The 26,226-nt window shown below is 37.1% G+C and overlaps 1 protein-coding gene across 6 annotated transcripts in view; it reads left to right on the top strand.

Moving 5' to 3' along the window:
* Nucleotides 1-26,226, top strand: part of EFL1 (elongation factor like GTPase 1) — a 155,584-nt gene that overhangs the window by 6,535 nt on the left and 122,823 nt on the right. For 5 of the 6 annotated variants that reach the window (XM_073304081.1, XM_073304079.1, XM_073304078.1 and 2 more), the window contains 8 exons: nt 1,855-1,988; nt 2,672-2,809; nt 3,759-3,973; nt 11,059-11,182; nt 12,258-12,334; nt 12,476-12,612; nt 14,299-14,421; nt 17,576-17,675. In XM_073304081.1, the coding sequence (XP_073160182.1) occupies nt 1,855-1,988; nt 2,672-2,809; nt 3,759-3,973; nt 11,059-11,182; nt 12,258-12,334; nt 12,476-12,612; nt 14,299-14,421; nt 17,576-17,675 (1,048 nt within the window). The remainder of the gene's footprint in view (nt 1-1,854; nt 1,989-2,671; nt 2,810-3,758; nt 3,974-11,058; nt 11,183-12,257; nt 12,335-12,475; nt 12,613-14,298; nt 14,422-17,575; nt 17,676-26,226) is intronic. The other variant, XM_073304082.1, reaches the window with a different exon arrangement.

Below are 26,226 nucleotides of genomic sequence, written 5' to 3' on the forward strand. Positions count from 1 at the left end.
AAACATGTTCTTAAATATGCTGTCTGTTCTGTCCTAAACACATTTCTACAATTTTGGCCAAGCTAAAGAACTGGTTAGGAAATTCCTATAATTAAGTCATAGTATGTAAAGAATAAACAGCTAAAAGCCACTGAAACTAATTATGTTTATTTTTTCAAAGTGCAATAAATATTGTTCAGGAGTAAAAGTGATACATAAACCGAATTTTTTTGACTTATCAAGGCATGATGAAGATTCTTGGCTAGCACATCTTGTTTAAGTGGTGTTGGGGCTGTTGTTAGTCTCTCTTGGCTTATTAAGGAGTATTGCATAACTAATTTTGTTGCATACTTGGATGTTGTCTTCAGAGACGCATCTTATGCTGGAGCCACTGTTTTAGAGTGTGAATTTTTCTTGGTTGTTTAGGCATTAGTTATTTGCTGATGAGTGTGGTTTGGATTTCTTATTTACAAATGTAGATTTGTTTTTTGTTTTGTTTTAAATATTTATTTTTTGGTGGTCCTGATTTGTCTTGTGTATATTTTTGCTTTTGAGTGTATTTTCTCTTTCAACACAACTGCAGCTCTTGGGCAAACACATCTTTCTCCTCCACTTGTCCCATCCAACAGCAGTAGAATGGAGTGGGGAAAGGGTTCACAAGTCCTCAATTAAAAACATTCTTTCTAGCTCAAGTTAAGTGCACCATTTGTATCAGGGTAAATGTCCTGACTGGGAGATCTGTTAGGCTGTGTGATAATCTCCTAGGAGTTGTAGTAGAGAAGACTTATCCTCCCAAGGTTAGTGTTAGAAGCTTTTCACTTGTGATGTGTAAAATGAAGTTGGACAAAACACTAGTGGTGAACAAACCTATGCTAATGGGGGGATTGGATTAGATGTCATAAGTCTTTATTTCTTTTTTCTACCTAGTAGGCATATTAGAAATGAAAACTGCTGTAACTGGTTAGAATATTCTGCTATATTCTATATTTGTTTTCTTTCAGACTTTATTAAAGGAAGGTATTACAATATTAAATATATTACTATATCTGAAATAAAAATTTGGGTGGCTAGGTATGGAAGTTGTTCAGTGTTCAGGTATATATTTTTAAAGGGCAACTTTCAATAGTGAATGAAATCTAAATTTTGTAAAAATAAAGTCTAACAGCATCATGCAAATGTTTTCTTTAAGCTTGAGGAAAACTTCTTTCAACTATTATTATAGAAACATTCCCCTCCAGTGTTTGCAGACGCATTTTAATTTTGTGACTATACATGAAAATTAGAAATTGAAATGTAGTCGACCATATTGTCATTTCTAAGATGAGTAGAGTGCAAAAATGAACAAATGACAGTAGATTTAAAAAATTCTTCCATTTTTAAATAATCTAAAGATATATGCTAGTAATGCAGATAATGAAAATTGTTTTAAAAAATGTAGCTTCTATCTTAAGTGATACTTCAACAATTTATCTTTTAAGAGTAAAGGGTTGACTTTCATGGTGAGCAACTGTTAGTGTCTTTTAAACACAGATGTTAATATGGTTGTTTGGCGATTTGGCTATTGGCATTCCAAAATTGGTATGCTTTCTCCTGAGCTAGGTGGGGCCAGATTTTCAAAGGTACTTAGTGCCTAAAGATGTAACTAGGCACCAATTGTGATTTGCAAAAGTACCTAAGCAGGAGTCGTTGGGAGTTGAGTTCCTAACCTGCTTAGGCACTTTTGAAAATTCCACCATCTACATTAGTTGTCTAAATATGTTTGACAATCAGGCTCCTGGTGTCCTTGCTAATATTAATGTCTATAGCTAAGTAAGGAACATAGAAACTTTTATAGCAGTCACTTTGTGTATTTAAAAGTAAATTGTTTGATTCTAGGTGATCAGGAGTATCTCATTAATCTAATAGACTCCCCAGGGCATGTGGATTTCTCTTCAGAAGTATCAACTGCTGTCCGACTCTGTGATGGTTGTATCATAGTGCTGGATGCTGTGGAAGGAGTCTGTCCACAGGTGAGATTTTAAAAAATGATTGAGAAAGGATGGAGATGAGACTAGACAAAAATGTTACTGTTTAGCTGTCTTAAATACATTAAACAGAAGAGACATACAAACCAACGGTCAGAATTTCTGTAAAATGCTACTCTCTTTTAATAAATTGTGTATTGCATATGAAGTCTGATTTACTGCTGAGTGATTAACCATAGAATGTGTTCATGAATATGTGGTTGAGATACTGTTGCCTTGGTGTTGGAGATACAAGTACGTGCTCTCACTGGCAATGGAATATTATTGCACAGAAGAGATAAAAATAAAGGGGAGTATAGAGTGGTTTTTTTTTAAAGGTTACATATTTTTCTTATTTTAGTGTATTTAAAGAGCAAAATTGTCCAAAATAAAAGAATATCTCTAGTATATTTATTCTCCTATGATTATAAGGTTTTTTTGTAAGAAATGTTTTTAAAATTTACATTGCTATGAAAATGCTTACTATGGCATAATTCTGTAATAACTAACTCCATGTATTTTGGGATACAATCCACAGATGTTTAGAACCAGAAGTCGATAATGTATTTATTTAAATTTTGCTTCTAAACTTAGTGGCTTTTTCTTTAACATTGTAAGTATTAATTTTGTGATGTTAGGGTTTCCTTAACTCTTTCCTGCCTTTTTTAACACTTTCTTTCCCCTGCTAGACTCAAGCAGTTCTGCGACAGGCATGGCTAGAAAATATCCGTCCAGTCTTGGTGATTAATAAAATTGATCGTTTGATAGTGGAGCTCAAGTTAACTCCTCAGGAAGCATATTCTCACCTTAAGAATATCTTAGAACAGGTATGAGGCTTTACAGTGTAACACTAAGAGAACACCTTTTGTAGTTTTTTCCCCTTTTTCTCAATGCTCTAATTGCCACTTTCTGCCCTTTTTATTTGGACTAGAAACAGTGCAAACTGTAGTGTGAGATAACCAGTTTTCCCTACCTTCTGATAGTCATGCATTGTTGTCTATTTTAATTAAACTTTTTTAAGAATACGTATGATTATTTAATACCTATTCCTCTTTATCTTTCTGGGCATTTATAATGTACACAGCTCTGAAAAGAATATTGAGTTCTTCTCTACAAGTCAGCAGGAGGCATACTAACAGTGTTAATGGCATATCTCAGAGATTTGATCGATATAATACTATTTTTAAAACCCCTATTTACTGTGTATTTTGAGTTTTTTGGAGGCTGAAATAAGACTATATTTATAATCTCAAAAATACTGACTGCCTGATTTGGGGTTGGAATTGTTAAATAGTCATCTTTAAATATTTAATTATAAATTGATTTCTCATTAATGGTTTGAGATAACTGTATTTACAGCTATTTCCTTATATGTCATATCTTCCTTTCTGTTTTTATTTATTTTACATATTGGAAATAATAATTCACCATTTCTCATTGTGAAAAAGGATACTTTTTTTTTAAAGCCGAGAACTAAATCACTAAATCCCATTAAGACTAGATATGATTTGTGAAGTATTACAGACATGGGGTGAAATCCTGGTCCCACTGAATTCAATGGGACAACTCCCATTGACTTCAGTGGGACCAGGATTTCATCCACAATGTCTATATATAAACTTTTTTGCTAAGCTTAAGCGAACTGCCTTTGGATGTTTAAGCAACAGTCATATGATTAGATAATTGAAATCTTCTTTGTGAAAAGATTTCACAGGTTGGTTGCAGTGTTTTAGAGCACTAGCTATAATTTTCTGTGGTTTTACGTATGGTTCCTAGGTTAATGCAATCACTGGAGCTCTTTTCACCTCTAAAGTCTTAGAAGAAAGAGCTGAGAAAGAAACAGAAACTCAAGGGAATTCAGATTCTATACATGGAGATCAAGTTTATGACTGGAGTGCTGGCTTGGAAGATACTGATGATTCACATCTTTATTTCTCGCCAGACCTGGGGAATGTGGTATTTGCCAGTGCAATTGATGGTTGGGGCTTTGGGTAAGTAAATAAGTGTAGGATTTCATTAAAGTGTCATTTACCATATTTAATACTAAGGCAGCTGGAAAATCTTTTGAACTGGTCTAAATACTTTTTAGAGGTAACCATTTTGCATTTTCCTGTACATCCAATGGCATGTGAAAGCTGAATAGTTTTTTTTTCCAAAGTTTCAATTCGTGACCTTGAAATAAATCACTATTTTGGTTCTTAACAGTTACAGTTTCGAGGATTTTATGTTCTTCAAAAAATATTTTCTTATACTATGATGTTTAGTTGCTGTCTTTCTTTTAGGTTTCTGCATGCACACAAATTTCATATTTGTTTTCTTGTGACCTTCTATAAAGTTTTTTTTTTTGTATTTCAGCAGATATTTGTAAATCAGATACACAGTGGTGGCAGAGATATTACATTAAATCATAAGAAATCTAGAATTCCATATTTCATAGTGTGTTGTTAAGGGCATATGTTTTTTGAATTTCTTTGCTTACGTTCTTAAGTGTCTGTTTTTAGCTTTTTGTTTCAGAAAGGGTAGGTGGGTCGTAATAAAGATTTGTAAACATTCTGATTGTTTACCACAAGGTGGAGTGCTTGTCTTTGTCTTTAACATGTACTTAAAGGGATACAACCCATTAATTTAGGTTCAAATTTTATATTTTTTATTGTTGATTTGACAAAATTAAAATCTGTTTATTTAAAAAAAAAGTTAAATATATCTTGTTCATAAATGTTGGGTGAATGTAATACTTTTTGGTAAAAGCGATGCTATACATGGTCTGATTGGCTAACTTCTTTTTTTGTCACTTCTGTTCCCCTAATAGTTCCTTTGCAGATGGTTTGTATGCAAACATGTCAGAAAATCTATTTATTTTTCTAACACAAAGAGCTAGATGAAAAGAATATGGGAGGACCTCAGTCTTGAGAGTTTGACACTGGTGAAAACTCCCTGTTATACTTTCAGGGAGCACTTGTCCTATATCATTCTTGATGTAGGCTTGATTCACACACAGAGAATGGTGTAGAATAAAGTTTATTTGACTTTGAGGGAAAAGTGTTCATAACAATCATTTATGTGGGAATTTTTAAGGCTAAATTGGATGGAAGTAGTTGAAAGGGGCACTGATAGAGATTGGAGCTGCAATTCATAATGAGCTCAAATTATTTTTTCTCGGACACCGGTTTTGTGTATCGTGGTTTTTTGTGTGTGTGTGCTTTATTTCAAATCAGTTAATGTTTGATATGTAGCTGTAACAAAATAGTATTTCTGTCTAGTAGAAAGTTTGATGGGTTTTTAAGCTTTATTGGTCACGTGACTGGTGATTAAATTAAGTGTGGTAAGGTAGGGAGTTGTGTTGGTCTGTTTTTACTTTAATGTTTACTTTGTATCTGCTGTGGGCTGGTTCTTGTGTGTTTAAAATTTAAGCTGGGGTGCCCAGAGCTTCGGATGTGAAGCTTTTGAAAGACTGAAATCTAAATAAATAATCACAAACTGATTTATTGTTGTTTAAGCTTCCCATGGTAGAAGGATTTAAGAATATGACCTGAGCTCATTTGTGCATTTGATACCTTGGTGTGCTAGAGAGGATAGAGAAGCTTTTTGATTATAATATGGCAGTACAATACAGACATAAGAAAAAGTTTGAAAATAGGCCCAAGTTTGTTTACAAAAAGATAATACAACTCAATGTTAAAATTCCCCACAGGTTAATTTGATGGATTACTAAAATGTAGAAGCTTTTTCCTTCGGTTTTAAGACTTGAAATTCTTAGTGAATTATTTTGGGTTCTCTGTGTACAGGACATTATTTCAGCCAAGGGAGCACTCCAGGAGCTCATGAGTCTTCTGTTGGAATCCTATTTGACTTAAGTCAACTTTTTTCATTCTTGCATCTATATATAAGTAATAGAATAGCTTCTGTTACCCTGTTCTCCGAAGTATACAGTGTCCTACAGCTTAAACAGAACAGTGATGGTGGTGTTTATAGTAGTTTCCTCATGCTGCTTATTCTGTCATTTTTCTGTCATCAGAAAAATGCTTTCCTGTTTTTGCTAAAGTTGGATGAAAACTGTTTGGTCCAAGGGACCATTCCTTTTTCTTTCTTTCTTTCTCTTTTTCTCTTTCTTTCTTTCTCTTTCTTTCTTTCTTAGTAGCTGGCATGGTCTGGTTTAGTGATGGCAGTGGTAGAATTTCCTTTAAATGAAAAAAGGAGCATTTTCTTCTTAATTAATCTCAGGAGGATCTGTCCAGGCTGCCAGCATGACCATCTGGTGAAATGTGGATCAATGAAGCATTTGCCTTAATCAAGGCAGGTTCTGACTGTTATAGTGTTTTGTGGTATGATTCCTAAGGAGATTCCATATTTTCATGGTAGAATAAATGAAGTCATTATATAGTATTAGCCAGATCCAGTGCAGTGAATGGTTCATCTGCTTTTCTCATCAAGTCCAGGTGTTGAAAGGATGCAGTAAATCTATATACAGCAGTCACTGACATACAACAAATCATGAGGGTTTTTTCCCTTCCAAAGCCTTAGGGTAAGCTGCTGAAAAAGGTACATTTTTGAAATTTTTTTATAGGCATAACTTATATGTTGCTGGCTTGGACAGGTTATTAATGTCTTTTGTTAGGAGTGTGAAGTCCTAACTAGAAGCTTTTACAGGTTCCGAAGATAGATTATCAGGTACCAGTGTGGTACAAATATCATTGGTCTAATTTTATACACCTGTATACATTTCATAGAATCATAGAATATCAGGGTTGGAAGGGACCCCAGAAGGTCATCTAGTCCAACCCCCTGCTCAAAGCAGGACCAATTCCCAGTTAAATCATCCCAGCCAGGGCTTTGTCAAGCCTGACCTTAAAAACCTCTAAGGAAGGAGATTCTACCACCTCCCTAGGTAACGCATTCCAGTGTTTCACCACCCTCTTAGTGAAAAAGTTTTTCCTAATATCCAATCTAAACCTCCCCCACTGCAACTTGAGACCATTACTCCTCGTTCTGTCATCTGCTACCATTGAGAACAGTCTAGAGCCATCCTCTTTGGAACCCCCTTTCAGGTAGTTGAAAGCAGCTATCAAATCCCCCCTCATTCTTCTCTTCTGCAGGCTAAACAATCCCAGCTCCCTCAGCCTCTCCTCATAACTCATGTGTTCCAGTCCCCTAATCATTTTTGTTGCCCTTCGCTGGACTCTCTCCAATTTATCCACATCCTTCTTGAAGTGTGGGGCCCAAAACTGGACACAGTACTCCAGATGAGGCCTCACCAATGTCGAATAGAGGGGAACGATCACGTCCCTTGATCTGCTCGCTATGCCCCTACTTATACATCCCAAAATGCCATTGGCCTTCTTGGCAACAAGGGCACACTGCTGACTCATATCCAGCTTCTCGTCCACTGTCACCCCTAGGTCCTTTTCTGCAGAACTGCTGCCTAGCCATTCGGTCCCTAGTCTGTAGCTGTGCATTGGGTTCTTCCGTCCTAAGTGCAGGACCCTGCACTTATCCTTATTGAACCTCATCAGATTCCTTTTGGCCCAATCTTCCAATTGGTCTAGGTCCTTCTGTATCCTATCCCTCCCCTCCAGCGTATCTACCACTCCTCCCAGTTTAGTATCATCCGCAAATTTGCTGAGAGTGCAATCCACACCATCCTCCAGATCATTTATGAAGATATTGAATAAAACCGGCCCCAGGACCGACCCTTGGGGCACTCCACTTGATACCGGCTGCCAACTAGACATGGAGCCATTGATCACTACCCGTTGAGCCCGACAATTTAGCCAGCTTTCTACCCACCTTATAGTGCATTCATCCAGCCCATACTTCCTTAACTTGCTGACAAGAATACTATGGGAGACCGTGTCAAAAGCTTTGCTAAAGTCAAGAAACAATACATCCACTGCTTTCCCTTCATCCACAGAACCAGTAATCTCATCATAAAAGGCGATTAGATTAGTCAGGCATGACCTTCCCTTGGTGAATCCATGCTGGCTGTTCCTGATCACTTTCCTCTCATGCAAGTGCTTCAGGATTGATTCTTTGAGGACCTGCTTCATGATTTTTCCAGGGACTGAGGTGAGGCTGACTGGCCTGTAGTTCCCAGGATCTTCCTTCTTCCCTTTTTTAAAGATTGGCACTACATTAGCCTTTTTCCAGTCATCCGGGACTTCCCCGGTTCGCCACGAGTTTTCAAAGATAATGGCCAGTGGCTCTGCAATCACAGCCGCCAATTCCTTCAGCACTCTCGGATGCAACTCGTCCGGCCCCATGGACTTGTGCACGTCCAGCTTTTCTAAATAGTCCCTAACCGCCTCTATCTCCACAGAGGGCTGGCCATCTCTTCCGCATTTTGTGATGCCCAGCGCAGCAGTCTGGGAGCTGACCTTGTTAGTGAAAACAGAGGCAAAAAAAGCATTGAGTACATTAGCTTTTTCCACATCCTCTGTCACTAGGTTGCCTCCCTCATTCAGTAAGGGGCCCACACATTCCTTGGCTTTCTTCTTGTTGCCAACATACCTGAAGAAACCCTTCTTGTTACTCTTGACATCTCTGGCTAGCTGCAGCTCCAGGTGCGATTTGGCCCTCCTGATAACATTCCTACATGCCCGAGCAATATTTTTATACTCTTCCCTGGTCGTATGTCCAACCTTCCACTTCTTGTAAGCTTCTTTTTTATGTTTAAGATCCGCTAAGATTTCACCATTAAGCCAAGTTGGTCGCCTGCCATATTTACTATTCTTTCGACTCATCGGGATGGTTTGTCCCTGTAACCTCAACAGGGATTCCTTGAAATACAGCCAGCTCTCCTGGACTCCTTTCCCCTTCAAGTTAGTCCCCCAGGGGATCCTGGCCATCCGTTCCCTGAGGGAGTCGAAGTCTGCTTTCCTGAAGTCCAGGGTCCGTATCCTGCTGCTTACCTTTGTTCCCTGCGTCAGGATCCTGAACTCAACCAACTCATGGTCACTGCCTCCCAGATTCCCATCCACTTTTGCTTCCCCCACTAATTCTACCCGGTTTGTGAGCAGCAGGTCAAGAAAAGCACCCCCCCTAGTTGGCTCCTCTAGCACTTGCGCCAGGAAATTGTCCCCTACGCTTTCCAAAAACTTCGTGGATTGTCTATGCACCGCTGTATTGCTCTCCCAGCAGATATCAGGAAAATTAAAGTCACCCATGAGAATCAGGGCATGCGATCTAGTAGCTTCCGTGAGCTGCCGGAAGAAAGCCTCATCCACCTCATCCCCCTGGTCCGGTGGTCTATAGCAGACTCCCACCACTACATCACTCTTGTTGCACACACTTCTAAACTTAATCCAGAGACACTCAGGTTTTTCTGCAGTTTCGTACCGGAGCTCTGAGCAGTCATACTGCTCCCTTACATACAGTGCTACTCCCCCACCTTTTCTGCCCTGCCTGTCCTTCCTGAACAGTTTATAACCATCCATGACAGTACTCCAGTCATATGAGTTATCCCACCAAGTCTCTGTTATTCCGATCACGTCATAGTTCCTTGACATCACCAGGACCTCCAGTTCTCCCTGCTTGTCTGTGATTTGTCTGTGTCTCCTCTCTGTATAAAATCTCACTTTTATTTCCTCTCTTTACAAGGGATAATGTACAAACTACAATATGTAGAAATGAAATGTTTTACAATGATTATTTCTATCTCCCTTCTTACTGTTCAAAGAGAAATCTTTTTGGATTGAAAAGATAGCTTTTTGGTGCACAGTGAATCAAATTAGAAGTCAATTAGCAAGACTTGTTTGACTCAAAATAGATATATCCTTCTTGTTTGAATATACTGGATAATTAAGTCATATAAATACCAAGAAAAACTGCCAAAAGTGTCATGTAAAAAGATTTATTTTATAAAATATAACATACTTTGCTTTTGGCCTTTTTCCATGAATGTATTTTTAGTATGGTCAGACAGTACAATAGTAGTGTGTATTTTAAAAATTTGGAAGCATATTCCATAAGTGCCAAAAGCGATATTGAAGAATATATGATCATGAAATCTATACTTAAAGAGAGATGTTTTCGTTTTATGGCTGACACAGCTTAACAAGATTTACATAGATCTTCCTGTGAGTATATTACTCAGGTGATCTATGATCTGTAGTAGCTATTCATTGATTTCTGGGTGGGAGTTAGGCCATTTAGGGCTAATATCTTAAGATCTACCTGTCTGAAAGAGTGCCTCTATTCCCTTTTGATATTACTGTACTGCAGAGATATTACTCCTCTGCAGTCCCGATAAGCAGAGGAGCCCAAGCTGGAGACTTCACAAAATAAAAGAAAGGGAATTGCTGGTAGTGTTCTCAGCAAGGGGGTTTTAGAACTCACTCTCTTCCCTTGGTCTGAAATAGCCTGCATTTGTTGTCTTTCAGTGTCCACTGTAAAGCCCATTTATTCTCCCTTGCTGTTGAAACCATGTGAGGAACCATTATGCAGGTGTTAGGGTTTTTATTTAGTTCTTTCTTTTTCCCTTGATATAGATGTGTATGGGAGTTGGGAGAAATTTTTGGAGTAGTTAAAGCAGCTAATAGATTTGTTAAATTGTATCTATAAATGTTGGCAAAGTCACGGGGAGCTGTGGATACGCGTTCTTTCTTTTTTTGTGTATATATAAAAATAATCAGTAGCATATCATAATCCTCACGTGGCTTTAGGTTTTAAGTTTGCGATTCTGGTCACGGACCTAATTAAAAAACAACATGGTCCTCTCCGCAGAATGAATTTGAAATTCCTGACTTAATATGAATAATAATTTATGTTGTGTCCTGTCACGTTGCAAGACATTATACAAACATCAGTTACTTTAGTTAGGATACAGATTCAGACTTCAAGTTGGCCTTTATGTAAAAAAAAAAAAAAAAAATGTTCAAACTAATACAGATGTATGTTAAATATTGTTATTTTTAAAATTAAGTGTCCTGAACTAAAGAGAAAACAGTAGAAACTGTGGGGGTAAAATAGGGATGCAAGACTACTTAGATATGAATATCACATAAGTTGACACAGGCTTACATTGATAAGTGTAATGTTGTGCATACCAATTTGTATCAAGATAGATTTTTCTTTCTTTTAGCATTGAGCATTTTGCAAAACTGTATAGCCAAAAGATTGGAATCAAACATGGAGTACTTTTGAAGACCTTGTGGGGAGATTATTATCTAAATGCAAAGGCAAAGAAGATAATGAAGGGTGACCAGGTAATATTGCTGGGATACATGTTACTTTGAAGCTCCTTGTTGACCTTTTATAATTTCTTTCCAACAAATAAAAGGTTTTCTGTCAAATATCCATGGGTAATACATTATTTGAGCTGTAGCCTGATAGTCTCTAATTCCATTCCTCACAGTATGGCATGAAAATTCTGCCATCAATATTTTTTAAAATTCATATTGCATAAATAGAAGTAATAGCCTCTCATTCATTGGGGCGGCTTTGCCTCAGGAGATTGGTGGTGAATCTGGCTATTGGAGGGATTATTCTTGCACAAAGGAACCCTCAGATATCTTAGAGCCAGCATAACCCCTCCTACATGCCTCATTTCTATGCCCAACATACAGGGCATACCAGCAGCCAGGCATCAGGGTACAGAGATGCTAGCTATGCTTCTATAATGAAAGATGAGAGCTGGTAGGAGAGGAAGGGTGTGTAGGAGCCACTAAGGCAGTTCTATGCTATTTGTGGAGTCTTCCAGCTTTAGAGCAGTTTTGCTCCAGGAAAGCATCATAAATGTACCCTCCCAGATTAGAGATTATTGCCTCATTAGTCACTCCATTGCTTCATGGAGTGAATATGGTATTTTTAGCCTATGAAGACCATGGCTGGGAATCTTTAGTTCTCTTGTATGAAGTATTAAACCACTATTAAACCTGGGAGAGCAGAGCAGTTTCTCTCCCTCTTCATTTAACATAGTTTTTCTTCTGTCTGTAGAAGTGAGAATTAATACTTATTAAGTATAACCAGACTCAGGACAGGCATGATCAGTATTGATAAGTCTCTCTTGTTAAAAATTAAACCTTTTGTCCTTTGACTTTTTTGATGGCATGTGGTCCAATAATTTACTCCATCCAAATTTGATTAGGGCTGTTGATTAACCTCACTTTATATACAGACAGATTAACAACAGATTTCATCTAATATGACTAGTTTTAAACACTACTTATGGAGGTTTGTAGTTTAATCATACAGACCTATTCATTGTGAAACTGATCAATGCTAAGCTATCGGCTATGTAATGTTTATTCAAGCTCCTAAATACTGTGTGTGCTCTTCTAGTCAAAAGGAAAGAAACCTCTGTTCGTGCAATTGGTGTTGGACAACATCTGGAGTCTATATGAAGCTGTTCTGAAAAGGTAGGAGAAGTCCCAATGTTCTCTTTGAATCCTTTTCACATGCTTTTTGCAGAGATGAAGGTTCTTGAAATATTCTGATTATCACAATCAAATACTGTAGATGCTTGTGACACGTCATTCTGCTGCTGTTTTTTTCCATAGAGACAAAGAGAAAATAGACAAAATTGTCACCTCTTTGGGATTGAAAATTGGTGCACGTGAGTCACATCATGCGGATCCTAAAGTTCATCTCAATGCCATTTGCAGTCAATGGTTACCCATATCCCAGGCAGTGCTCTGTATCCTTAAGAAAAAAGCTATTTGGTTTTTACCAGCAGTTCTTAGACTTCAAAGGGTTACCTATGTATTTTTGTATAATTTGTGTAAAATGTTTTTTTAAAAAAAGGTATCACCTAGAAATCTAGTTTTATACATCTTTGTCTTTTTAACTAGTATAGTGGTTCTCAGACTTTTGTACTGGTGACCCCTTTCAGATAGCAAGCCTCTGAGTGCGATCCCCCTTGTAAATTAAAAACACTGTTTTTATATATTTAACACCATTATAAATGCTGGATGCAAAGCGGGGTTTGGGGTGGAGGCTGATAGCTCGTGACCCCCCCCCATGTAATAACCTCACAACCCACTGAGGGGTCCTGACCACCAGTCTGAGAACCCCTGAACTAATATATGTGATTATAAAAATGTAGTTGAAGGCATTCTCCCTCCCATCCCCTTCTTCCAAGATAGCTGTTCTTTATAGTTTTTCTCTTGAGCACCTGCACAAGGGGAGAAGGAAACTGCACTGTAGTTAACTCTTTGTTTAATGGGCCCAGATAGTTTTCCTGCACCTATCACAACATGGAATATGATTTGTACCAGAATCACTGCACACTGGGAAATAGTTTGTAAGGGTGCCCACTGTATATCGAACAGTTGACTATAATTATTTGAAAAGAAGCTAATAAGTTAATCAAGCTGGTGTTTATGTTAAAAAAAAAAAAAAGTCATTTTTTTCCAAAAAGAGATCATGTTTAGCCATATTTTGCAAGTTAAACACTTTTGCTTTCTGATGCTGGGAGGACTTACTGATGTCAAAAGTTGCTCCAGTCTTCCAAGAACTTGTTTCAGTGGTTATTCTGTTGGCAAGGGAGGATGTCTTGGGACTGCAATAAATTCCTGTTAGTTTCATCTAATAATTTAGTCTACTTTATCAGTTCAATACCCTTTTAATTCTTTCTTTTCCTGTTACTTTTTTCTAGTAAGCTGCATTTTTGTCAAGTCACTTTGTAGGTCTTGTCCATTAATTATCCATATAAAATTTTTCTAAATTCTGTATCTGTTGTGGACTAGTTAGTGAGGCATGTGAACATGGCATCTCTCTGCATGGAGTCATCTTTCCCTGCATGTCTTCCATTTCTGATTCATCTTCTCACCAGGGTTACACTCCGTATCAATTCTAGTTTCAATTCTATTTTGTCACCACTGGAAGTGGTTTTGTTCCTTTGTAATCTGATGTTTGCTGATATAGTCCTAATGAATTTAAAAAAATCTTACCTGTTATGTTTTCAGTCTGTTTCCCTTATTGATAAAATGATTGAGATTTAAATTTAAAGCAGTTTATACTATCCAAATAAGTATACTGATTGACCTATTTTCTCTGTTCTAATATTCAGTGACATAAAAGTACTTAATCTCTGATTTCCACCATCTTGGTGTTCCTGCATGTATGTGTACATTTGAAAGAAATAATGTTATGAAGTTTTTTGAGGTCGGATGGGCTTACAATATGCTTCTATTTTGTAGTTTATTTGATCATAAATATATATATTTTAAAAAGTCTTTTTTTGAAGGATTACTACATTGGCAGTTGGTGCACACAAATGGTAACATTTTTGATAAATACAATATCTGACGCATATACCTAATTTCTAGTTAATAAAGAACCGTATATGAAGTTTCTGTACATCCTTAACAATGTGCTTTAGCTATGGTGTGTAGTAAACTTCCCAGTCCTCTTGATATTACTGTTGAGAGGGTAGAGAAGTTGATGTGTGTTGGAGCTAGAACTTTTGATTCTCTACCCCCAGAAACTCAAGAACTGAAAAAGGGTAAGTAAATGTTCTCTCAACAGCTTGAAAATGTCAGTTTTTTTTTAAATGCACTCACCATATCTGTCTTTAAGTATCTGTATAACCTCTGCTTTGCCACTGTCATTTAGTGAACATGCTGTCGTTCACCAGATCTTTGATTATGCTGTGCTAGAGTATTAGGCGTCTTATTTTATTGTTCAGTATGTTTTTGAGACCTTGTGTATTGCATGGCTTTTCGACCCCCTCAGGTTGCAAATACAATATATTGATGGCTTGAAATTATGTGTACAGGGTTTTGAGAGAAGGGTAGGAGGTAAGCATTGTCTCCTGTTGTCTAGAACTAAATGCAAATGTAATGGAGAGGGAATTGACTGCTATACCAAGTTACATATATAGTCACTAGGTGTTGTGATGGGGTCAGGCCAGATGGCTACAGGAAAGTGATAGAAAGCAGATATATTAGCCCCAGGTTAAGTAGGTCCCTTTTCCCTGGATAAGGTAACAGGGAAGGTTCCAGAACAATCAGGAACTTTCCAGAAACAATTAAGGCAGACAGTCTGATTAGAACACCTGTGGCCAATCAAGAAGCTACTAGAATCAATTAAGACAGGCAGGCTAATCAGGGCACCTGGGTTTAAAAAGGAGCTCGCTTCAGTTTGTGGGGTGCGTGCGAGGAGCTGGGAGCAAGAGGCACAAGAAGCTGAGAGTGAGAAGGCATACTCCTGGAAGACTGAGAGGTACAAGCATTATAAGACATCAGGAGGAAGGTCCTGTGGTGAGAATAAAGAAGGTGTTGAGAGGAGGCCATGGGGAAGTAGCCCAGGGAGTTATAGCTGTCACACAGGTGTTACAGGCGCCACTGTAGACAACTGTAATCCACAGGGCCCTGGACTGGAATGCAGAGTAGAGGGCAGGTCCGGGTTCCCCCCATCCCTCCATCCAACCAACTCCCTAGTTGATACCAGAGGAGTTGACCTGGACTGTGGGTTCCACCAGAAGGGAAGGTCTCTGGCCTGTTCCCCGATCCACTAGGTGGATCAGCAGAGACTGCTGGGATTGTTCTTTTTTCTTTTCCCGATGCTGGCAAGTGATGAGGCTAACTGAGTGAATGGCAGTTTTGAGCCACGAAAGTGGCCAAACTGAGGGCTGCCGTGAACCTCTGAGGTGAGCAAATCCGCCAATAAGCGCAGAACCCACCAAGGCAGAGGAGGAACTTTGTCACAACGTTTAAACTTGGATCTGATGTTTATAGGTGTATTGATCAGCTATGCCCATCTGATGTTATCATAGTGTAAAAATCATGTTCAGTTGAATTGGCTGTGTCTTTAAATAACCTTTCATTCTGTGTTAGAACAAATTAGTCTGGCGTACCCTAGCAATGTGTGGAAAGGTAGTCTAGCAGGCTCATGTTCACCTATTTCCATGGGAAACTGTTGTTCATAACAAAGAAAGCTGTTCCGTTGAGTCTGTACAGGCAATAACTTCATCGTAGAAAGCTTGAAGATAGCATTAAGAATTTAAACCATGATTACATATGGATTTATTATTGAGAAAATGCTTCATTATTTATTTTAAAAATAGTGTAGAAATTAATTCTGGCATTTGAATGGGGAAGCCTTTTTTGTACTGAGTGTTGCAGATGTCTATTAAGAATAGTTATGACTTATCTGTATAGGAGAACATTTGATCAGTTAATAGTTGTCAGTTCTAGGTTTTCAATAGAAAACATCTTATTTTCCCCCTACATTCTAGTAATCCTAAAGAAAATGTAATCAGATTTTTCAGCTTTCTGTAGGAAAGGATATAATCAAATAGGAAACCACACATTTTTGGGTTGTGTGAAAAGTTTGATTTGCATTGGACCCATGTTTATTACAGAATACGATTGTAATACAATTTAATAAAAAAGATCCCCTCTGTTCGGCTTTAGGAAGTATTCCAGGAGAACTAACAATAGAGGGGAGATATATGTTTAAAATGCTAATAACGGCTCAAAGTATATATCTGAACATTGGCTACCAAAATATTTACATAACTTCATTTCTATAGTGAAGACATTATGTTTGAAAGAACTTCAAGGGATGAGAGAACTCCATGGGGATGGAGCTTATCATTGTTCAATTGACAGTCCTTCGGTTTTGTTTTCTCAACTAGTGGGAACTGTTTAACGCATTCCTTAATGAAGCAAGACAATCAAATATATTGACCTCCATAAGCCACATTGAAAATTATGGCAATAAAAGTTAATCAGAGGAAATCTCCTCCTTGTTATGTCTCTTGATTGTTTTCAGTTATGAAAATACAATTGTATTCCTAGCTATTTTAGTGAGTGTCTTATTGCTTCATAGTAATAGTCCTGTAGGTTGTTTGGCCAAATAATTTACAGGGTGTTTTCTGACTATATCAGGTCAAGAGAAGAGTTAGTTTTCCATGTTTATAAGTTGGTCAGAGGAATTTGTTATTTTGTTTACCATTTGACATTGTTTTTTACCAGTTAAAGAAAAATTATTGTAGATATACAAAATGTGCTCAGAGATGTACAAAAATAAACGTAAAGGCAGTTGTAGTGTCATGGAACTCATTTACAATGGTCTCAAAAGTACAGAATTTGAAAAGAGGGAAATAACATACAAACACCTCGTATTGAGGTTTTAGGTCAGTCATCCTGCAAGGAGCTCCATGTTTGCTGGACTCCCATTAAAATCAGTGGAGATTCATGCAGACACTGACATCCAGTTCATTTATAGCTACTTGGAGGACCATGGCCTTACTTTTGAAAGAAATAAAAGAACTTGAGACAGTACGCTAGATGGTTCAGCATTCTACTGTTAAATTGTGCCTTCTTTTTCAGTCTAATCTAAACCAACGTCCTAAATGTTATTTTGATATTTTAAGATTATTTCATTTTATTTGAGTGTAACTTGTCATCCATTACTCAGAATTTTCATTTTCACAGATTTTCTCCCCTTCTGATTTCATGTTGTGGAACAGACTTGAAGGTATAAGCAAACTTATTGAATATTAATGCTAAATCAGTGTCCCCTGCTCCTGTTAATTTACCCTTTGACATGTTCTATACAAAACAGAAAGAAAAAGTATGTATAAAAAAAATAGACATCTTTATCCACAGTTTTGGAAAATTGCGTCATCATTTCCTTTCACATTTGTTTAGTGTTCATGAAATGCAGCAGTGAAGACACAGCCCCTGTCATTGTCTTTGTTTCCAAAATGTTTGCAATTGACGCTAAAACATTACCACGCAACAAACCAAGGTAAGAAAAATGTGCCACTCGGCCATCATCCACGTTGATAACACTAGACACCTCCAACTAAGGTTCCATCACTCCAGTGTAACTAAGTTATAATGAAAGTTTTGATAGATTACTTTTGGTGTAAGGAAGTTATTAATTATTCTTTGAAATAATATCAAGTGGTTTAAACAAGGAGAAGGAGCACTAAATAAATTTAAGACTGACTCTTTTGCTTCATGTTTCATTTTGAAAATTTAGTGTACATGTTGAAGATTAATTGAAGATTAATTTAAATCTTTTGTCAAAATCTGAAAAGCACTCTTATTATTTGGAAAACAACATTATTACTCAAAAGCCCATCACGATACCTATATTGCTCATTATTATTCAAAGATCACTGGTAACATGTTTCTCTGACACCCTTTTGTTGTGACAGTGGAGTGCTTTAGATGAAACGGACTCAAATAATTTATCAGATTCTATTAAGAGGAACTACATTTCCTTGAGACATTCATAATAATGGGATTAGTTGTAACCTTTAATCTCTGTAAATCTCTAGGGCATTTTAAATAGTTTACAACTCTATTAAGTAGCCTCTTCACATCTGTATCATTGTGAATACTAGGACTGCTTTTTTCAGAATGAATGAATATAGATGTGGAAAAGCATTTAAGAAAATACTTGTCTTCTTACTATATTAGATCTTTGCCTATTACTGTTTCACTTAGTCTTCATATGCTGAAACTTGCTTACTTAATGGAATTTGGTGTGGCTTATTGCCATATTTAATGTTTGAAAATTAGGACTACTATCTCTATAGTTTTTACACACAGACAATTCATTGATGCTAAAATCTCACATGAATTTTCTTTCCTTTATATTGTGATCTAACAAAATCTTCTAGACAACATTTTAAGTCTTTTTATATTTTCTGAATGTTTTATGGTATATTTTCCTAGTTGGAGATTATTTTAAATCTGCATTTGAGTCTGAATTGGCAATGAAATTGTTTGTGTAACCACAGTTTTGTAATTCTTTAATTAAATATTTTTATTTTCTCCACATGTTCATTTGTAAACACTGATAAAGAATTCAGTACACAGTTTTGTAATTTACAATCTCTACATTTTCATTTTTTGCCCTATCCAGCCTAAAAAAAGAGGTATAATAGCAGTGAATTAAGCAAACCATTTTTCTCTTGTCATATTTATTTTTCAAGGAGGCCCTAAAAACTTCGGTTTGATCATAAGGTTAACTATTTCTAAATGTGTTTTGCATTTCTAACATTGTGAAATGCGAAACATCACAGTTGTAATATATAGTATTTGAATGATCATTTTAATATATTCCATTCAGCTTTAGACTTAATATAGCGATAGATTTAATATAGTTACCTGGATATTATGCCAAAAAGATTTGTTTATGATCGACTGCTGAGAGTTTCGGAATTTTGTAAGAAAAAAATACTTGGTTTTAAGCTGTAATTTTGGTTGTGAGAATACCAATTAGCACAATTACATTTAAACTGATTACACAGTTGATTTTTCGAGAACTCAAATGCTTAATTGCCAAAATAACCTCCAGATGAAGGCAATATAAAATCTTCCCTTTCCAGCACACAGATATATTTCCTTTCCTGAAAATAGATACATTTTCTGAAACAAGTTTGAGATGAGATGTTTGACTACATTTTTAAAATGAATTATTGGCTGGTGATGTGCAAAGAGAGCTATGCTATTAGCTTCTTCTGTTTTTTCAGTTATTATGCTTATAAAGTATTTTCCTTTAGATTATGTCGATTTGAATAGTCATTCACAAATGGGAATAATGCATTGGATTTATGGAGAATGAATTTGAACACTAGATGGTGCTGTTCTGTTTATTATTTCATATGGTACAAATCATATCTAGTGTATGTTTTTTTCATATCTGTGATGTAATTTACCAACTTTGTCGTCATCTTAGTCTTAACTTTTAATTAACATTCATTGTGGCTATTTTTTCTTCCATTCCATGAGAAGGCACCTTTCTCAGCCTGCTTTACAAATATAGCCCACACACTATGTAGAGTCCAAACCTTAGATATTTTCTCCCTAGTGAGCCAATTGTGCTACTCCAATATCTGAGTGGAATAATTAGAAAGAAGAGCCCACTTTCACAGCAGGATCAAAACCTGTTTACGAAATGGGGGTGTTTCAGACAAATGCTGTCAGCTTTTACGCAAGCGGATCACAAAAGGCTAAAACCTTAATAAGCTAGTTTTAATTTCAAATTTCTGGCCAAAATTACATGGTAATAATTGTCAGTCCTATGCTCTAAGTGGAATCTGGGCTCCTAAAAAACAGATTGCGTTTGATATTGACTTTGCAAAGCTAATGGATTCCTCAGACGCCAGCATTCATCTATGTTCTTCTTCCCCTTACTTTTTCCACTGCTCATTAGAATTCACTCTTAACCTCCTACCCCCATTCTCCCTGGGTATTCGGCCTACATTTTCTTTTGTCTGTTTTACCCTCCTTAGCCATTCATCTCCCTCCTTGATGCTTTACATGTTTCAGATATTTGTAGACACTTGTATCCAACTTTTTATTCTTTAGGATATGTATTTTTTTTAAAAAGTCATGTTTCCAAAACAAACCCATCTGCCTTTTAATGAATGATTTGTAACATGATGACATGCATGACTGACTGTAGTTTGTGAAAATTGCACTTACGTGCAAAATGTATTTGCAAAATTTTAATGTTTGTTGCATTTTCTCTTCAGTTGAATAAATTCTGCTAGTATTAGTTGAATACATGTAGTCACAAATAGGATTACGCTTTTCCACTCTGGTAGGTATTTTGAAACATAAATCCATAGTTCTGAGTATCACTGACCTGCTTTGAAAAACCTCTAACAATGCATCTGTGCTGAGTAAGCTACTTCCATAAATCTGGAGAAACCTGCATCTATCTGGCAGTTTTTAAGTAATGTATTATTGGTACAGAAACCCTCTGATCTAATCTTTTTTTGGTATCTGGATTATTTCATCAAAAGTTAAGGTTTCAGAACTTTCATCAAAATCAGGTGTTAGTTGTAATTGACTTCTTCCTGGAAGACTTTAGATATATTCATGATTGTGAAGATTTAAAAAAAAGTGTTCCCCGCATTTTCAATACATTTAAAATACTTAATGCCTCATGTTTTCATATTCACATCCAAAGTATTTTAATAGATGATTAGCTTTAACGAGCCAATTAAAGTGTTTAACTTGGTTGATAATTGAATAGTATCGTTAAATTACACTTTTGTTTTTGCCAAGACTTCTTCTCATTATCAAAACCATAGAGGTTTAGTGATTAGACAGTTCTATTAATTTCACATTGAAATAATGATCTGATTAAACACTGAATGCCATTATGAAAGTCAGTGACTTAGCCAATTATAAATTCTTTTGTATTTAGTCTTCGAGTTTAAAGCTAAACAATTCCTAAACAATCCACAAATATATGCGATTCATTTTTTTAAGAGAAAAAATACCTCAGTGAAGCAAAGTATGGTCCTTATTAAAAAAAAATTAATTTTGCAGAGAGAGATTTGAAAGTGTGTTTGTAATTACAGCAGTCATTGTGTTCTATATACATAGTTAACAGCAAAAATAGCTGTAAGGCAGTACTAACTGCAAGATCAAGAATTCCAGAAAGTTGCTCCAGCTATCTTAACTTGGCCACAGTGCACACAGTTTCTTCTGTGGCCATGACAGTTCCCCAGAGTGGGGGAAGGGTTATGTGCATAAGTTCTGTAGAGGGTGGAGGGGAGACAATTTGCAATCTCTTGCCATCCGCTTTTCCTCCTGGCCTGTCTCCTGGCCCAGTCTCTAATTCCCTGCTCCCTGTACTAACTCCAGTACCAGGTGGAGAAGGCTCTTCTGGGTTTGGGGTACAACAGTGCTTCAGGGTGGTTAACCTTCCCATCCTGTGCAGACGGGGAGTGATTAACATGAAGAGGACAGGGTCTTGCTCAACAATAGGAAGAAACGGGGATGGGGAAATACTTTTAGATCTTTTAAATAAAAATTAATATCTAGAAATAAGCATTAAAGTTAATCTGTTAGGGCATTAGTTATAATAACAAAACCAAACTGAAATAATAAATTGAAGAAACTAAATAAATTAGAACAGGATTTATACAGGCTGGAAATAGATTAGACTAATTTGGGTGTCCATCTCCCTTCCAAGGAAGGTTTGTTCCCTGCTCAACACTTTGTGATGGCTTTGTCCTGTGTGGGTAAACTTCAAAGCAAAAAATTGTATTTTTTTTTCATGACTGTTGGGTTCTCATATAACAGAATATTCCTACTCCTATAAATTCTGTATAATTTCAGAATAGGAGATAATTAAATTTTGAATCTGGGAATTAGCAATGGACGTGGCAGGTTAGTCCGTGGAGAGGCTCAGCCTGTTAAGGAACCTATTGATAGTGTATTGTAAGTGAACAACCAGTTGTCCACAGCTAGTGACATGTAATTGCCCTGAATTGCTTTCTGGGATGACACTTCCTATTTTTTTCTTTGCTGTAAAATCAGCAACTGGAAAAAAAGGTGTCAGGTCTGGGAGATGAGCATCTACTGTATTTTGCCTGCATATCTGTCATAAACAACTGCATTTAGTAGTTTAGAACTTCAAGGTAAATGTGCTTTGTTCTACAACTTGGCATGACTTGGGCATAAAAGTGATGATTATTCTTGGCTCAGCTTTTGTCATAAGTCTGCTCTATAACATTCAGTCCTAAATTCTTAAAAAGGCAAGAAGGAGAAGAGAGAGGAGGCGGACCCTTCTTTATGAGAGGAATATGGCTATTCGAACATACATGAATGGTTGGACATTTTTTCTTGTTTGGGCCGCAGAAATTTTTTACTATAGTAAAGGGTAGGTGGATGACCGATAAGAAGCCATGAAACTGAAGAAAAGCATGTTTGTGCCTAGTAGAGAAGAAGAAGAAGAAAACAGTAGTTCATCAGAGTGAAAATATTATTGCATTGTGGAAGGTCACTGTCAATGTAGGTTACCTACTAGGCATCTGTCTCACAAAGTAGACTTGTCTAATTTTGTAACCTCATGGGTTTTTTTAAAGTCACATTACATTCATTCATGAAACTGTTTTCTGGGCCAACCACTGCTTTTTTTTTTTTTTTTTTTTTTTTCATTACCTGCTTCATTTTTTAGCTTGTGAACTCCCCATCATAAACCAGATTAGAGTCTCAGTGCCAAGAAATTAGTACTGAATACTAATTTCATAAACCTGAAGTATAAGGAGAGCATTACATAATTTTTCATGTTATATACATAAAATTGAAATTCACTAACCAACCCTTCAGTTTCATGTGAGAAGTAGCTCAGACGTAGTATTCTGTTGACTTGAAATCTTCTAATTTGATAAACCTCAAGTACCACAAATATGAGTAAATAAAATCCATATCATATTTAGATTTAAAATGCATTTTCATGAGATATTCAGTAGCGAGAGGATGAGTTCACAAAACCGAAGAACTTCATCCTTGTGATGTGTCCTGCCTTCTAGGTAGAAAAAACATTGAAAGAGGACCTCGCCCGTTTTACTCTAGTAGAGTATTTTAGAAATTGAGTAATTAAAAAGTAGGTATTACTAAGTATTACTAAGTCCTGTATAAACATGTTTTGTAATGGAGGTCAGGGGTGGGGGAGGATTTTGGTTAAAATTCCCTCTTCTGAGTCTGCTACTAGAAGCCTTTATCTGAAAGGTTGTGAAAGGTTGCTGAAAGGTTGTGAAATTAACAAGTAATGTCTTCTACCTTCACACTGTTCAATGATAAGATTAAATATGTTTGTAATCAGAAATATGTTAATCTCTTACTATTGAAACAAATAGTTCTTCTGCTGTTAAGCCATTAGTGCAAGATGGAAAATGCTTGGAATCTACCCAGGCTATACCTGGTTAGTAGGTATTATCCACCTAATTTGGGATTAAAATATACAAAAGTTCCAAAGCTCCATTTATCTTGAACTGATTAGTTTTACCTACAGAACACATATACTAGTCACATAAAAGCTATAGGGGTTCTGCCTTTTTTATGACTATTGCAGGTGGTATGGATCCCATAATATCCCTACCACTTTCCTCTGAATGATATCAAAGATACTTTCTGCTCCATCTGCATGAAATCGGCATTTTTCCCTAGATATCACCATTAAATTGGCACTTCCCCAACAGTTCTCTATGAAATTACTATGATGATTGCCTCATTTTCTGCTAGCTGCTTGTTTGCATGTCTTAAATCAACAGGTTGGTGTATACTTCAACTGTTAATGCACTCACTTTCCTGTCTGATATTCCCTAAAGATTATATTTAAAGAAATATAAACAGTTACAATTTGCTACACTTCAACGAACAACATTGCGAATGTATTTAATCAAAAGAAGTGAACATTTATAAAGTTCTAAAGTGTGTGAAAACTCACCATCTTCTTGCAGGTAAATTGACACTTGCATTTAAAGTGCTCTGTGCCTTGTAGTGCAGCTACAATTATTGCTCTGAGCTGATCTGTTCCTGGATTGCATTTGTGGTTTGCACTGAACCTTATTTAAGTAATCTGTAACAGTGAACACTGAAACTATTCAGTTGAACATCCTGTCAGAATTACAGGCCAACATTTGGGAATGACACCTACTTATGTAATTAACAAAGTAAAATATGGTCTCAGAAAAGGAAAAAACCTATTTAATGTGTTTGATTTGAAATACATTCTTCATTTGTATGGAAACATGCTACATTTGAGTTCAACTAAAACATATGGAACTGATTGAAGGTACAGTTTGCATTAATGGGTGAAATTTGGATCTCTTTGAGTATTTGTGAGATTACAAAGGAGTAGCTTAAAGCATCGTACAAAAGTATCACAGCAAACATTAATTTTATTTTATTTATCGTTGTGACATTCTGTTCAGGACACCCAGAACAGTAAACCACTGTGTTATCCCTTTGCCTCAGCTGGAGATTAGAATGTGTATCAGCTTCCTGCCACACAGGTCTACCAGCAAACTCCTCAAGGTTCTGCCAGTTTAAACCTGGCCTTGCAGGGAATAGTCAGTGAACCTGACTCCCCCAGAGACATCTTTCTCCGTTGTCCAATCCCTCTGTGTGACACTCACAGAAATTGTTAAATTTGTGCTGCCTCCAAAGAGACAGTGTACACTCTAGCCTGTTAAGTTAGCTGAAGATTCACACTTCACAATATTCCACAGCATTTAAGAGGGTTTATAATAAAACAAGAATAAATTCATCAATAAAGAACAGACATTAAGTGATACTAAGCAAGAGACACACAAACAGGTATGGTTACAAACAAAACAAATAAAGCATGCTGTCTAGTATCTAAAATTTAATAGATTACAAACTTGGCCTCAGGCAATTCCTCACCTGTATTCCTTTCTCAGAGTCTTCAGCCCACATGGTTGGAGGATCTACCGTTCATAGATTCCAAGGGCTCTGGTCTCTTTTGTACATTAAGTGATGGGTAACTCAGATGTCTTTTTTCTCCCTTTTGTTGTCCAAAGTCCATTGTCTCTGCTTCAAGAGCCAGGAATTTGTCCTAGAGTGCAGACTCTGTCATCCAGCATGCTTACTAAGCTGTCTCCTCTGCCACTTGATAGCTTTGTTTACCTTATATGTAAATGTACTTGTCTTGTTCTCTGCCTGTAATCAAATTGGTTAGACCGGTAAATCCACATTCCTTTGTCTAGGCTTTGTCAGCTTGGTTTATGCACTGCCTCCCAAACCAATTTTAAGAACATATTTCCAGTGCAAATATACAACTCGTTGTACCCAATCTGTACATACATCACGCAGTGATTTTCAGGACCAGTGTGTCACCAGTTTACATATGATACCTTACATCATTGGTTCTCAAACTAGGGCCGCCGCTTGTGCAGGGAAAGCCCGTGGCAGGCCAGGCTAGTTTGTTTACCTACCACGTCCGCAGGTTTGGCCGATCGCGGCTCCCACTGGCCGCGGTTCACCACTCCAGGCCAATGGGGCCCGCGGGAAGTGGTGCGGGCCGAGGGATGTGCTGGCTGCCCTTCCTGCAGCCCCCATTGGCCTGGAGCGGTGAACCGCAGCCAGTGGGAGCCGTGATCAGCCGAATCTGCGGACGCAGCAGGTAAACCGGCCCAGCCCACCAGGGGCTTTCCTTGAACAAGTAGCGGCCCTAGTTTGAGAACCACTGCCTTACATGACAACTTCTAGATACATATTATGGCAACAGTATGTTGGAGGTAATGAGGGTGTCAGGCTTGATATGAGCTACAGTATGGTGGACCCTTTACCAGCTGGCATTGAGGGGCTCTTAGGTTCACAATCACACATTTATAGTTGCTCTTGCATACTAATCATAGTTCAGATATAGAATATAGAATCATAGAATATCAGGGTTGGAAGGGACCTCAGGAGGTCATCTAGTCCAACCCCCTGCTCAAAGCAGGACCAATCCCCAGTTTTTGCCCCAGATCTCTAAATGGCCCCCTACAAGGATTGAACTCACAACCCTGGGTTTAGCA

The sequence above is a fragment of the Lepidochelys kempii genome, chromosome 10, assembly GCF_965140265.1.
Source record: "Lepidochelys kempii isolate rLepKem1 chromosome 10, rLepKem1.hap2, whole genome shotgun sequence".
Lineage (NCBI taxonomy): Eukaryota > Metazoa > Chordata > Testudines > Cheloniidae > Lepidochelys > Lepidochelys kempii.